The following is a 15933-nucleotide window of genomic DNA, read 5'->3' on the forward strand; positions in this document are numbered from 1 at the left end:
GAAATCATTAATAAAAAATAGCTTAGTACATTCTCACCACTCTGTGGTTTCTATTACAAGCTGGTCTGACTGGGGAAAGAGTCATTTCTCAAATCATCTCCGCTCTTTTACCTTTTGCCCTGGAGAAATGTGAGCACTGACGTGCTTTAGGACTGGCTTTAGGTTGCTGTCATACCGGACACTCAGGTTCTGTATTTGGATCTCACCTCTGGCAGGCCAGTTCTGAGGAATCTGCGAAGGAGCTGTATCCGGAGTATAAAAACCCACTTGTGATCAATTCATCAATTCATTAAAAGCTCTAATAAGTTATTTATGGAAATTCACTGTGAATCATTAAATATTTAACAAGTTCTTTTCTCAAGCGATACAATACCACACTCACAAAGGAGCCCTTCATAATTTTCAGCTTCTGTTTTTAGAAGGCCATTGATTCTTTTCACTGCTCCCAGCTGGATCTCCATATCAGCCAGGTTACGAACCATCCAGTTCAGGTAATTAGACACCTGAAATAATATAAATAAATAAATGTCATGTTTTGCTAATATGAAATACTGGAAAAGAAACACCATAGCACCATTAGGCTACCAAGCACTTCCATTCCTCCAGACAGCTTTTTAATTGTTTCTGTGTAGTTTATTTAGAATACAGTCTTAATAAGCTCAATGAAACATTTTGTGCACATTAACAGAGTGGCAAGACTGGCTGCAAGTTAAATATCCTAGTTATGGTGCTCTGGTATTATGGTGCTACATGCCAATATTCAAAAGAAAATAAAAGCTAAAAGAGAGAGAGAGAGAACTTTTCTTTAAAAAAAAAAAAAACGCTGAATATCTAGAATGAGAGACTGCAGCATAATGATGAGTAAATTAGTGATCTAGTAATACTATTTTTCAATTAGAATGAATGATAACATTTTGATATATTTATTAATAACTACACTGTATATTACTTACATGGGATTTAAAAACTCAGAAAAGAATATGCTTAACAAACATATCACCCACGTAATATGAATTGAAGTTAATGTACTATTTCAGTGTTTTTATAGCTTCCCAATATGGATATGTATTCAGCACCTTCTGTCTTTCCCATCTTTGTGCCCTAAAGAAAGTATCGTGTGCGCGGGAAGCCACTCAACGCATGATTTAACTTACCATAAGAGCATAGGTTAGCCCTAAGCCCACAAGTCCTGAAGACAGCTGATTGTACAGGGACTTGGTAATAGAAGTCACAGCTGCTATGAGAACCACACACGCTCCAATGTATTCCTGAAGAAATATGAATAAGCTCCATCACTATATATATATATATAGAGAGAGAGAGACCGTGCAAATATTTTGGAAAGTTCAGTTTGAAACAATAAACCCTTTACATGGCTAAGACTGAAACACATGCAGAAGATTTTAAATCTGTGGATAGAGATGGCCTGTTAACCCCCATTTTTGTTACCGTTTCCCTTGTCCCCCCCCCCCCCTCTCTCTCTCTCACTTCTTTGTATTGTCAGATGTATCCACGGTTGTGTTCCCATCCCATCTTAAATTAGGCTTGGTCTACATATAGTTTTTGTACCAATATAACTATTTCAGTTAGGTGTGTGATGTTTTACTGGAATAGTTATACTGATATAGTGGCTAGTATAGAGTCAGTCATACCCATTATATAAAAGGTGCCATATATTAGAATAGCTTATTCCCTAAATTTACAGGCATAAGCTATACTTGTATAACTATGTCCACACTAGAGGTTATGGAACTGGTATAGTTAAAGTGGTACAATTTTTGTATATAGATAAAACTTTAGAATGGGAAGTAGGTGGGGCAGGGACTGTCCTCCTCTACGGCCACATCTATGCTGGCAACTGGACAAAGGTACAAGGCGGTGTGTACACTTGCCCATATAAGCCACAGCTGCACAGAGTGTCCAAATATGCTATGCTGGACACGGGTGTACACTCTGAACCTGGGAATACCCGTGTCCACACAGCTTTTTTTTGGTAAGCAAGGTTAGCACTAGCATTTCAGGGGCAGTATCCCAAGGCTCTATGAGTCACAGGATACATTCTAGGATCTGCAGATGCCTTCACATATCTGGCGATGGGAGCTCCCACTCACCCATCTCCTGCCCAACTGGTAGAAGACATGGCACAAGTGACCGATGGTGCTTGTGAGACGGCCCTTTCTTGTGAGACAAATTTGAGTGCATTGCAATACGTGACCAGTGAGAATTTTGGATGAAAGGATTTGGATCTCTCTCACAAGCCAAAGACTGGTAGCCAGGATGGGGAGTAATCCACTGTTGCCCCCTTACACAGAGATGCAGGAGATTACCGGCATTGCAACTGTAAGTCCATGGGAGGCCACCACTTCTGGACCAGGAGAACCAGCACCATGTGGTGGGATTACATAGTATTAGAAATTTAAGATGATGACCAGTGGCCACAGAACTTCAGGATGAGGAAGCCAACAATCATGGAGCTCCGTGAAGAGCTGGCCCCAACCCAACAGTGGCAGAACACAAGGTTCCGGAGACCCATCCCAGTGCAGGAGCAGATGGCTATAGCCTTCTGGAAGCTGGCAACATCAGACAGCTATTGGCCAGTTGCAAACCATTTCAGGGTGGGGAAGGCCACTGTCAGGGTCGTGGTGGTGCAGATTTGTGAACCCATCAATGCACTCATCTACCCACACATGGTTACCATCACCAAAGTTCCAGAAATTATACTGGGGTCCCAGAGAATGGCCCTGTACAATGTGGAAAGACCATTGATGGCACCCACATCCCCATACCTTGCTGACTGAAAGGAGCGAGTGAGTACATCGATGAGTACATCACTCATTCTTACAGGCTTAGTGGACCACAAAAGCAGATTCCTGAATGCTGTCCAACACACAGGACAGGCCATGACACTAGAGTGCTGAGAAGATTGGGATTTTACTTGAAGGGAGAGGAAGGGACTTTATTCCCCAGAAGCAATGTAGTTCTCTTTACCCACAGTTGTTCTGGAAGACCCCACATACTCGCTCCTACGCTGCCTAATGAAACCCCCTAGCCCAGCTTTAACCACCTGGCAAAATGGAGAGTCAACTTCAAACTAAGCAGCTGCAGGATGGTAGTGGAGAACATCTTTGAATGGCTGAAGGCTTGTTGATGATGCTTATGCTCTTGGTTAGAGGCCAATGTAGGCAACGCTGTCTGCATTATTGTGGCATGCCGTGCCCTTCATAATATTGGTGACATTAAAGGTGAGTACTTTAGGACAGAGTGTGTACAGGACAAGATGCGCTTGCAAAACTTTTAAGGAGCAGCCTGATCCAGTGAATGTTCATACTGGCGCTGGACCACAGTGGGCCAGGGAAACCAAGGATGCAATTTGTGCCTACATTATGGAGCAATGGGTGTGCAGGTAGGTGATTGCAGCCTGGTCCCAAGCAAAGTGCCACACCCCATGCAGCTACTGTAAAAATAAAAGAGGGAACATTCCCTTTCACTTGTGTTTCAACACAGGTTTTTTCCTCTCCCAATGACTGTCATTAGCAGATTGTTTAGGTAATGACTCATTACAGGTAACTGGGGCAGGGCACCTCCGCTGGTATAGCACCTTCTGGTTTGTGATTGGCCTGCAATGGTGTCTGGCCAGTTAAATTGCACTTATTGTTCTTTCATTTTGTGTTAATATTCACAGCTGTTCGCCAAACCACAGTTCAGCTGGATTACTTTAGGCCTTGGCTACACTTGAGAATTCACAGCACTGCCGTGGCAGCGCTGTGAAGCGCGAGTGGAGTCGCGCCACCAGCGCTGCGAGAGCTCACTCGCAGTGCTGCAAGTACTCCGCCTCTCCGAGGGGAATAGCATCACTGCGAGCGAGCGTGCAGCGCTGCAGGCGCTGATTACACTGGTGCTTTACAGCGCTGCACTCACTGCGCTCGGGGGAGGGGGGCGTTTTCACACCCCTGAGCGCAGCAAGTTGCAGCGCTGTACAGCGCCAGTGTAGCCAAGGCCTTAGTATCTGAAGGATCTCGAGAACAGTTGATGAAGCATGTGGGAGGGGCTTTTACAACTCATTTCTGGTGACTGTGATTGTGTGGGAGGATACAACCACTTACCGACTGTTAACTGTGAGGATACCATGGTTTAAAGTGGTTGTGGGTTTTTTTTGCAGGCCTCAGGGTGCAGGAAGGGCTGTTTTAGCACTGTTCAATATGTGATGGCACAGCTAATTCACTTTGTTTTTCTTGTTTTGTCAAACCCATACAGAAGTTTACTCACTTTCTCTTCCTCGCCCCCTCCCCTGGCCCCAGTTAATAAAATTACTTGTTATTTCCATGCACACTGCAATTCCAACATGTCTCCAGCTTACTTATATTCACATATACTGGGACAGGGGAAATTTTGGGGTGTGGGGGTGTGGTTCTGGGAGGGTCAGACTGGACTTTGCAGTTTTCTACCCCGGAGAGTTATATGACTCAAAGCACTGACTGATGGAGACCAAAACTGAAAGGGAAAAAAATTGTACCTTTACCAAAGCCCAAATGAAAGGTCCACACACAAATAAAAGACACTAACATTTATTGAAACTAGTACATTTAGCATAACTCTGAACATTTTTTTAAAAGGAACTGTGAATGAAAACAGAATGGATCAGACTTCCTGAAGAACGTTAAAACTTTACTCCCCATGGACCTTGATCTTTCCCTACTCTGGACAAGGCGGGGGAGTGCCTGTAAAACATTTTTCGGGGGGGAGGACGGGACAAAAAGGGGTTTCTCTTGCATGGGGTTTGGGGTCTAGACACATGCAGGCCTTCAGGCAGTCTTGGGCTCATTGTTTCTCTTGTCCACAGTCACAGGACTTCCCCAGGGAGGGGTTTCAGGTTCCAGTACAGAGTATTGTGCCTGGAGTCTTGCAGCTTCCCACCCCCATCACAGAGGGTGGGCGTTGGGTCCTCTAACTCAGCAGCATGGTGGGCTGCAGGTGGAGGAGGAGGGGCCACTTTATGGATACTGGCACAGCTACTATGGCAGGCAGGATCTGAATCCATTCCACCTCCCCTTGTATCAGGGACTGCAACAGGGCATGAACCCAGTCCCCTTGGGCAACTACCATTCCATGTACCTCTACCCCGATATAACGTGACCCGATATAACACAAATTCGGATATAACGCGGTAAAGCAGTGCTCCGGCGGGGGCAGGGCTGCGCATTCTGGTGGATCAAAGCAAATTCGCTATAACGCGGTTTCACCTATAACACGGTGAGATTTTTTGGCTCCCAAGGACAGCGTCATATCGGGGTAGAGATGTACCATGTGTCCTGTTCCAGGAACCAGATCATTATTGCCTCCTGCCTTTGGAAAAAATGTTCCTTCCACTTCATAGTCTGTTGCTCCAGCCCAATAGACCATTTCTCTCTTTCCCTCAAAGTCAAACTTTTCCTGGCTCCTTCTGTCGACCCCAATGAGCACATCCTCCAGTGTCATGCTTTGCCTGCCTCTAATGTCCCTGGGCTGTTGCTCCTGGATCCCAGGCAGAATGGGCTCACTCTTCTCAGACGAAGGTCCTGCCAAGTCAATCACAAGAGCAGCATTATATTTTATCTTTCCTTGGAAAGCAGGTAAGAAATCCCCCCCACATAACATAACTTTGCTGTGGAAGGTCACAATAGTGATACTTCTCAGCATTTCAGGAATGAGATTGTTTCAGTATCCTTGGTTCTCAGACAACTTTTCCAGCCCCCACGAAAGGAGCACCTGCTGACAGTGGGAGTTAACATCAACTAATGGTTTTTAAAAATGTCATGTCTTAAAGTGTATGATTGGGCTGGTGGGCGCATTTATTTCTGGGGCAGTATTAATGGTTCGCTAATAATCCATGTTATAGCTTCTGCAAAAAGCTTTATAGTGGTTCATGGTAATTCAATAAAATGTTGAATTTACAGTTGTGTCTTGGTTGGGGACCATCTGGGTGAGGGTGGGGTTTAACTTACCAGCTTCAGGTTCTAGTTCCTGCTGAGTAGAGAGGTCCTCCTCTAGGTCATCAGGAGGGGCTTGCTGAGCCATCTTCTCCTTGCAGAGGTGCAGGATGATATGCTCTTCTTTCTCCAAGGCTTCCTCCTCTGTAGTCCCCACCATCTCCACACCATAGCCTTCCTCAGCATCCCATCAGCTGATGAGCTGGTGGGGGTTGAGGAGGGAGTCATGCATCACCACAGGCTCAGTAGCGGGAGCCCGGGAGAACATGTGGTCTTGAAGAATAGGCAGATTGGAGGACCTCTCCTGGAGCGACTGGTGGAGTCTTTTGCCCTCTGATACCGGAGCCTCAGGTGCTTTATTCCTTCCCGGGACTGGGCCAGAGTACAGTGAATGCCCACCTGCACTGGCCTCTCTGCAACTTCCCGTTACAGGTGTAAGTTCCTGGTGCTGTGGGACAAGTCATGGAAAATGGTGAACTCCGACCACACATTTATTGGGACCTGGGTGTGGCTGGGTACCGGGCAGCAGCTCTTGAAGCATGTTCCGTAGTCACGTGTAGTGATGAAGAAAGTCCAGTGGAAAACTGTTGTGAAGGGGTCAGCACAGCTCACCACTACAGGTGAGAATGGGGGGACAGGGACCTCTATAGATTTGGAAAAGGTCAGGCAGGAAAGGGTTCAGTACGTTGTGGGAACAGGGCTGGAGGACTACTGAACTCAAGACACGCCTCTTACCCCATCCACCCTATGCACTGGCATGGGAACGGGGCCATGCCACAGCCCGAGGCATGTTCATACCCGCACCCCTCAGATCTACTAGCATTCTTGCCCTGGACAGGTCTTGAAACCTGTATTTCTGGATTTAGATGTGGACAGTAGGGGGGTTCTGGCACAACCATGTGCTTGGACCACGTCCAGTTGCCAGTGTAGATGTAGTTTATGTTTATATAGTGCCTAATACAACGGGATCTCGATCATCTCTAGATGCTTCGTCATTATTATTCCTTATTTGCTGAATAGAATACAGGCTAGTTCTCTTTCCTCTGAGTCACCAAAAAAACCTGAGTTTAGGTGGCAAGTATACCAGTATATGTGAAAGTCTAAAATTAATGTGCAGATTGACATGAAATAGACACACAGATGTACCTGTAATGCATATGGAAGGATCGCAAATTTATAACATGACTAGCAGCAGCTTTGTTACATCGGTGCCTTGCAGAAACAGATACAAATGCTAGCACCACACAGCATAAGAAGCTCTCTGTATTGCCTTCTTGAAGACTCATTTTTAACAGATAATTTCTTTCACCTACCTGCTGTACTTGCAGTACAAAGGGAACAAGAACACAAAAGGCAATAGCCCTGTCCTTTGGCTGACCCAGAAAGGGCTTAGTCCCAAATCCTCACACACCCTACTGGTGCAGAAAGCACCCAATACAATGGAACCTCAGCAGGGGTAGCTGGATGGATGAAGCCCAGGTGTACTGACATGCACAGCCCCCTGCGGGATCTGGATAGGCGGTACAGCTAGAGGATCTGTTACTCTGATCATTCTCCCCACACACAGGGAAGGCGAGGAGGGGAGGGTGACCAGATGTCCTGATTTTAGGTGTTTGTCTCGCGTCCCGACCAATTTTGCGGCACTCTGGTGGTTTTTTTTTTTGCTCCACCGGCGGCACTCCGCTTTTTATTTTTTTTTTGTGCTCTGCCGACGCCCCCCCCCCCCCATGTGTCCCGCTATTTTCTTCCTCTCATATGGTCACCCGGGGAGGAGGGGGAAAGGGGCCATGAATCCTATTCCAGCTCTGGAATAACAGCTGCAGCCTGTGGGAAGAATTCCTCCCCTCCTGCACTCCATTGGACTTTCATCGACTGGGTAATTGGGCAAGTTTTCTTTAAAAAGACATGTACACGGCAAAGGTATATGCTGGATACTCTCATATACATCAATGGAGTGCCAGGATCAAAGTGAAGCATAAACCAACCAACCAACCACACAGAGTAATGTACTTGCCATGCGAACTTCCAGCCAGCGATTGGCAGCTGTAAGGAAAAGGGAAGCGATATTGTTGGAATCTGTATATTCAAGAAGCTTCTGTCGGAATCGGCCTTCATACCTTCAAAACAGAAATGGCAAAGCAAGGAGTCAATGTGTGCCATGAGGCCTTGGGAAAGTAAAAAAAAAAAAAAAAAAAAATGCATTTAATGGGACATATTTTTAAGAGCGATTCAACCCATCCTCTTAATCCGAATACCGAGATGTTGGAGTGTATATATTATACACACACAAACAGCATTTGCATGCCCAAATTGTGGAGCTGTAGGTTGCAGCATGCTGCCACAGCTTCTAATTATTGATAAAACTTTAATTTTAAAGGTCTGCATCACTCAACAGTTCAATAACTGGAACCTCCCGAGTGTCCTACAACATGATCATATGCAATCATCCCTCAGCCACAATGTCCTTTCTTTAGGGACAAATAAGATTTTGCTGCCTTCTTAAAATGGAGCTGACATTTTATATACGACTCTGGGACTAACATTGGCTAGCTGGGCAGTTCATATTAAAACTATAATTTATAAATGACAACAGACTCTGGCTAGTCATTCATTACCATGGCAGCAGTGAGGAAGGTGGCTTGAAATAAAGAAAAATATGAGTCTGAGAAAGTGTGTGTATGCAACCATGTGAACAAGAGAGAGCGAGAGAGTGAGCAAGTGAAAGACGTGTTAGTTCTACAGAAAACACAACTCCTCTTTTCACCTGACTATATAAAATTGAGTGGGTTATTTGCTATTTGTATTGCAGTAGTGTCTAGGAGCCCCAGTCATGAATCAAGATCCCACAGTGTTAGGGATTGTCTCTTAATTTGTGCATAGACAATGCCCAGTACATTGTGGGAGCTAATGAACTACAATCAATAAAAGTTGCAATAAGACTTTTATAAACCAGTTTCTCTCTCTTCAAAATAAACCAGCTGAAGAGTCAAAAGGCTGTTAAATACAGCAAGTTCGTTTTAAGTTTACTATGTAGAACCACACCGATGCACACTAACAACTAGAAGAACATTTGCTAGTTAGTAAAACTTCTGCATTAGGCCTTGATCCTGCAATGATGTCAGTGGGGCTCCGTCTGGATGCACAGACTGCCTACTCTAGTGCTTTGCTGGATCAGGGTTTCAGCTAGTACTCAGATCAGTCAAGGTAATACACCAAAACATGCACTTTGTACATTTATTTTGATCGCTACTAATAATACTACACAGCACTACACTAGTAAACGGCCTGTAAAATAGTTTGTAAAAGAAATGAAGCCTTGGTTATAAAATACAGCTCTCCGTTATCAAATCATTACACAGAAATGAGGAGAGAGACAGCCAATGTTTTGTACAAATTATAAAGCACTGGTATTAGTGAAGTTCTGTTATGTGTCAATTATAAATATTCCTGTATCCCCTTCCATGTACAGGCTAAAAAGTAATTACCTTTAAAAAAAATCAGTCCCTCTTTATTAAAATGTCCAGACTATTCACAGATTATCCCAGAGATCATGACACTATAAAATGTTAGAGATTCTGGCACTGTGCAGTCAGCAGTGGAACATGTGTGGGGGGTGGAATTGCTGAGGAGTACAATTTGTCATCAGAGTGCTGCAAATTTCTCAGAATCTCACTACAGAAATTGTCCCTAAAGTGAAACCCTTCCTTGGGAAAACCTTGTTTGCATTTTATTTATTATTTAGGACAGACCATTTCGAAGTCCTTTATACACCAGACAACATTTGGAGATGGTATATTTACACCCAGGATACTTGATGAAGGATTATTTGTGGCTGCAGCGACAGCAGCTGCTATCTTTCTGATATAATTCCTGGATTTTTATAAGTTGCTCAAAATGGCCAAGAGAAAATATAGGACAGTAAGGGTGCTGCAGGAACAACTGGTACCTGCTAGCTCTATGGCTGGACTCCTTTATTACTGTTTTATTTTTAGGAATGCAGGGGCTGGGTACATTGCTCAAGCTTTAAAGTCTAAACTTCAAATGCCACTGCTACCACTCAATATGCAGCTGAAAAGCAGTATACTCCTAAAAATAGCCAAGATACAAGCTGACACAGAAGCTTGGCATGTGGATGGAATACAAAACCTACTGAATGTCTCCTGCTGTTTGGGGCAAAGATTCATCAGTTAGGCCTTGGCTACACTTACCCGCTAGTTCGACAGCTGGAAATCGAACTTCTGGGTTCGACTTATCGCGTCTAGTCTGGACGCGATAAGTCGAACCCGGAAGTGCTCGCCGTCGACTGCGGTACTCCAGCTCGCCGAGAGGAGTACCGCGGAGTCGACGGGGGAGCCTGCCTGCCGCGTGTGGACCAAGGTAAATTCGAACTAATTCGAACTAAGGTACTTCGAACTTCAGCTACGTTATTCACGTAGCTGAAGTTGCGTACCTTAGTTCGAATTAGGGGGGTAGTGTAGACCTGGCCTTAGCCTGGGATTTCAAGCTCCCTGAATTCTGAACAGGCTTTGCTGGAGCAGTTCATTTCATGGTGACAGGGAGGAGGGGGAATCATGAGGGAGTGTTCTAAACAACCCAGGGTATCAGTGAGATGGTATTAGGAGTGATTTATTGTAGCAAAATCTGAAGCAGTGCAGCACTAATAGTCACAAAATCTCTCAATTTCTGCCAGAGTCGAATAGGATCGGGATAAGAGACAAAGTGAAAAGCGAGGATTAAAACCAGAATGGAATAATACATTTCCCTAATGAGGCACACAGGGGAACACATACCAATAAACTAGAGAAGACTGTTGGCACTTAAACAAACAACAAGCAAAATCATAATAATTAATACTGAAAATACTATGCTGATTTCCAAACAGCAGCAAAATGCCAGCATACTGTACTCTCATTCAGCTACGAAGTTCAGAGCCTGACTGGGACAATTTAAATACTAACATAATTAAATACGGGCAATATGTTTTTGATCTCAATTTTTTCTGTTCTTAAAAAAATAAAACAGAAAAGAAAGGAAATTAAATGCAAAAGACCCTATAGGTTCATAACTTTGTGGATGAAGAGTATTATACAATTATGTAAATGAAACATTAAGGTTGTACAGGAATGACCACAAAGAATTATTTCAGAGCGGTAGCTGTGTTAGTCTGTATCAGGAAAAACAACGAGGAGTCCTTGTGGCACCTTAGAGACTAACAAATGTATTTGGGCATAAGCTTTCGTGGGCTAGAACCCCTGCATCTGATGAAGTGGGTTCTAGCCCATGAAAGCTTACGTCCAAATACATTTGTTAGTCTCTAAGGTACCACAAGGACTCATTGTTTTCACAAAGAATTATAGAATTCCAAAGGTGAGTTGTCAGCAGCAATGTTAACTTGCAACATATGTGTATGTGTAGATGAGACAGGGGCTTGGAAGAGGGTTAACTGGCTTTGGGCTTTGGGGTTTGGGGAAGCAACTGGTAGGTTTGGCAGAACTTTGACTGGCACACCTCAGGGAATATAATATTTGGAATACAGAAGCACAACTCAGGTGTGTTATTAGATCTTCCTCAGCTGTTTCTGAAGGTCTAAATAGATGTTATGGCCAGGGCCACCCAGAGGTTTCAGGGGGCCTGGGGCAAAGCAATTTTGGGGGCCCCTTCCATAAAAAAAAGTTGCAATACCATAGAATACTATATTCTTTCTCGTGGGGGCCCCTGTGGGGCCCGGGGTGTGGGGCAAATTGCCCCACTTGCCCCCACATCTGGGCGGCCCTGCTGTAGCGCTTAGTGAAGATGCTACCTATGTTGACGGGAGGGCTTTTCCCATCAGCGTAGGTAGTCCCCCTTACCGAAAGGCGGTAGCTATGTCGATGAGAGAAGCCTTCCCAACGACATACTGCTATCTACACCCAGGGCCGCCCAGAGGATTCAGGGGGCCTGGGGCAAAGCAATTTCGGGGGCCCCTTCCATAAAAAAAAGTTGCAATACTATAGTAACATGTATTTGGAAATGTAAAAAATAACTAGTGAAATACATTCAAAAATTAATTTGTAATAATTTGAAAATACACTAAATACATTATTTAAAAACATTAAATGCTTTAATGGTATGTATAATTTGCAATTACATAATGGGCTGTTGCTGGGTGATGGTGATGGTTGGTGCCAATGGGCTGTCGCTGCCTGGGGGTGGTGCTGCTGTTGCCCAGAGCTGGGTGGGGAGCTGGGCTCTGGGTTGCGGGGTGCCCGGCTCACAGGGGCTGGACTCAGGACTGTGGGGAGATGGGGTCAGGCGAGTGTCCGGCTCAGAGGGGCTGGGCTCGGAGCTGGGGGTCAGGGCTGTGGGGGGGATGGGGTCAGGGGGTGTCCGGCTCAGAGGGGCTGGGCTCAGAGCTGGGGTCAGGGCTGTGGGGAAGATGGTGTCGGGGGGGGGGGGTGCCCGGCCCCTTACCATGCCACTTACCCCCTCTCCCAGAGCCTCAGCGCGCCGTGTCCAGCGCTGCAGTGGTGTGGTGTTTCCAGCGGGGCCTGAGCTCCCGCCGCTCGGCTGCAGCTCGCAGCCCTGCCCCCTTCCCCCTTACCGGCTGAGACGCCAGGGCATGGGGGAAGACGGAGGCGGGGGGGGAGCCTCCGACATACTTGTGGGGGCCCCTACGGGGCCCGGGGCAAATTGCCCCACTTGCCCCCTCCATCTGGGCGGCCCTGGTTATGGCCAAGGACCAGTCAGGCAAGCAAGGACTTAAAGATCATTACGTTGTTATTTAAATTCTCCATAAATGCCCAGATATGTAGCACCAGCCTCCATTCTTGCAAGTGTGGATCAAATAACCGGGGTTGCAATTTTGTCCCCCTCTGAAATTATTGGCATCCACATTTTAGGTCACATAAGTGTCCAAGAACTCCATTTACTGATGCAGTTAGGTACTTAAACTTCTAAGTGACCCAAACTATAATTATCTGCACCTACAAAACCGGAGGTGTAAAAGTGGGTGCCCAGTTAAGGGCAGGCTGAACATTTTTTTCTCAAAAATATACCTGAAAGCTCGTATAGTGGTTAAACCTTCCACAGTCTCTGAAAAATGGCAAAGTAATGGCAGCTGGGTGCTGTCATCCAACTGTTGCAGGTCCCTGGAAATGATTTAAAAAAGAAAAATCAGTTTTAATAGTACAGTGATCCTTTTGAAACAGGCACTAAGTGTCTTGGGGAGTAAAATGGAACATCTACAGAACAGAATCTCATGCCCGTGAGCCTAAAATGGCAGAATTTCAAATGCAAAGACTCTGAGATGTTACTAATGGGACTCTTGCACTAAGACAGATACTCCTAGAAAAGCAGGAGGATCGTTCTTACTAAACTCAAACACACAGTGCTGGAGCTCTGGGAGGTCTTACTGCACTTCACCCCCACATGCACCTTGTTCCTATATTCCAGTTTCTCATGTGGAATGATTTACTTCTGAAACACCATTCTGGCTTCAATTAACTCAAATGACTATAAGCAATGGATTTTTGTTACACTGCTTAGCAATAACCACCAAATAAATGTAGGCATTGATGATCTATGTAAAGTTAATTCTGTTTAGTCCTGCAGGAAGTGGGAAAGGGCGCAGGTAGCCCCTTCTCAATTTGGACACATATGCAGAATCTAGGCAGAAGGCTTCCACTCGCACTCCTTGAACACTGTGGAGAGGGGATCTACGTGGCTGTAAAGGGACAAAGACAGAAATAGGGATATTGTTGAGGTCTCCCAACTCTTTATGGGCCTGCTGGCATCTAGTAGCAACTGAGGGTGTGAGTGAATGCTGCATCTTTTAGAGGCAACTGTGGTACTGATGCGGAGTAAGCTCCACTTCTCAATTTTCCTCCTTGATCCCTGAACTTTTCATTTCCATCTGCCCTGGTCAAGCTAAATGCCTTTGGCCATTTCTGCTTTACTGCTATATCTTCACACTTCTCCTAAGGCTCAACCCCACCGGAGAAGCTAACATTTGGCCTTGTTTTGTGGATTGTGAATTCTGGCATGATCATTTGTTTAATGATGGAAACAAACTTTTCTCCCACTCAGAAATTCTAATTTAATAGTTATAAACAATGCAGCTGTAAAATGATAAATTTTTACTGTGATAGACCTGATTTGCTTTCATGTAGGGATGCAGCCTTGGCAAGGTCCAGTTTAAAACTCTCTATTCCCTGCTACCAGACCATGAATTTCAGAATACCAGAATGAGCCCGGTCAATGCTCTTACCTTGAGGCCACTCGAAAGTATTTCTGGATGAAATAACATATGATAGCGAGAGGAAGCAGGGCAATGAGAAACATTGGCGTGACGAAGGAAATTACTGCAAGAGCGGATACACACAGCAAAGTGGAGCGGCTCAGGCATTCCAGGGTAGCAGGAATGTGCTGGATAAATAAAGAGCATTAAATATCACAGGTAAAGCAAACAAAGGAGTAATATACAAGACAACATCTTATCTCATTCTTCCTCCTCCCATTCACCAAAAAAAGGATACCATAACTTTGAAGATTAACATTTCTGAGCTGGCTGGTGGATTCTGGGGAAACCTGATAGCATTTCTATGTAGCTCCTCTGATGCATACATTGCACAGCACATTCTTCCAAAAGAATACATGTTGCACAGCTAGCGATAGAGATGTCATTAATAACCAGTCAGCTTCAAGGCCTGTGACTATCCTAGGTACCCTCTTTAGTTGGAGGTGCTCTAAACATCTGTTTAGTTCATTCTGGTGCAAGTGCTCCAATCCTGAGACAAGAATGTGTCCCTTTACATTTCTTTATAGAAGAAATAAAATAACCAAGACCCTCCAGCATCTGAAAAGCTTCTAATCAAACAAGTATTTCAGCATGGATTTTAAGAACAGGATTCCCTTTTTCTGAACACTGCAAGCCATAATGGAAACAAATATAAAATGCATTCAGAATGCAACAAAATTCTCAGATCAGTTATAACTAAATGAGATTTAGTCCCTCTTAACACAACATGGCAGCATTCAGACAGTACATTTTCTGTGCTGAAGACGATAGGGGAAAATTGGTATGCATTTCTGGAGAATAGATTTATTTGGTCTCTGTACCTGGTCGATGGTGTTGCAATCAGCTGAAAATCTGTTCAAGATGCTTCCCAGTGGTGTTGTTTCAAAAAATCTAAAATGGACAGTAAATAGGAAAGGTCATAAAGTTAATACACGAGTAGATATTAAAATACTTTCCCATTTCTTTCCATTTCTCTTTAGCTCTGTACTGAGCTGGAACACAATCTATTGATAACAGCGGGGGAATGAGTAATAGGTCTATAGTCTATAGTCTCTGTTGTGCTGAAGTCAGCCCAAACTTATTCCAAAAACAGACATAATAAAGGAATAATTGTGTCCTAGCACAATGAATCATCACTCTAGATTTCGCAGGACTTCCCCGCACAATACAAGTTACATAATGAAATAAACAAAATATTTCATATGATAAATATATTATATATAATATGAAATATTGTTTAATTATGTATTACTCTCACACACAAAGCACTCCTCAACGAGGAAAAATATAGACAAAATGTAATTGCAAGTCTTGCATGATCATATTAATTTTTCTTGGAATAGCAACATACAGTAGTGAAAAAATTATCAGTGTAAAAGGATTAATGACATTTTAAATGACCTGAAGTTATTGTGGGGACATGACAGCAAGGTGACAATAGGGAGGTGTGTATTTTATGTTACAGTCCACCAAAGTCATTGGGATCTTTTTTTAGTACAGGAAGCAAAGGACATCAAATAATTTAGAAAGGATTTTTAAAAGGATGCAGAGCGGATGTTAACTCTATTACTGCCTATTTCATTTTTCTATTTAGTGTTAATTTTATATTCTATCCATTAAGTATGCATACATAAAACAAAGATTAAATGAAGGTTACACCTTTCCATCATTAGAGTTAACTTTAACATGTGG

General features: G+C 44.1%; 1 protein-coding gene across 7 annotated transcripts in view; it reads right to left on the reverse strand.

Annotated features, from left to right (window-relative positions):
• Window positions 1–15933, reverse strand: part of ABCC8 (ATP binding cassette subfamily C member 8) — a 136517-nt gene that overhangs the window by 10352 nt on the left and 110232 nt on the right. For all 7 annotated transcript variants that reach the window (XM_034770183.1, XM_034770184.1, XM_034770182.1 and 4 more), the window contains 7 exons: window positions 15063–15132; window positions 14212–14369; window positions 13001–13093; window positions 7981–8083; window positions 1155–1268; window positions 383–503; window positions 112–242 (listed from right to left, as the gene is read on the reverse strand). In XM_034770183.1, coding sequence (XP_034626074.1) covers window positions 112–242; window positions 383–503; window positions 1155–1268; window positions 7981–8083; window positions 13001–13093; window positions 14212–14369; window positions 15063–15132 — 790 coding nt within the window. The remainder of the gene's footprint in view (window positions 1–111; window positions 243–382; window positions 504–1154; window positions 1269–7980; window positions 8084–13000; window positions 13094–14211; window positions 14370–15062; window positions 15133–15933) is intronic.

The sequence above is a fragment of the Trachemys scripta genome, chromosome 4 (genome assembly GCF_013100865.1).
Source record: "Trachemys scripta elegans isolate TJP31775 chromosome 4, CAS_Tse_1.0, whole genome shotgun sequence".
Classification (NCBI taxonomy): Eukaryota; Metazoa; Chordata; order Testudines; family Emydidae; genus Trachemys; species Trachemys scripta.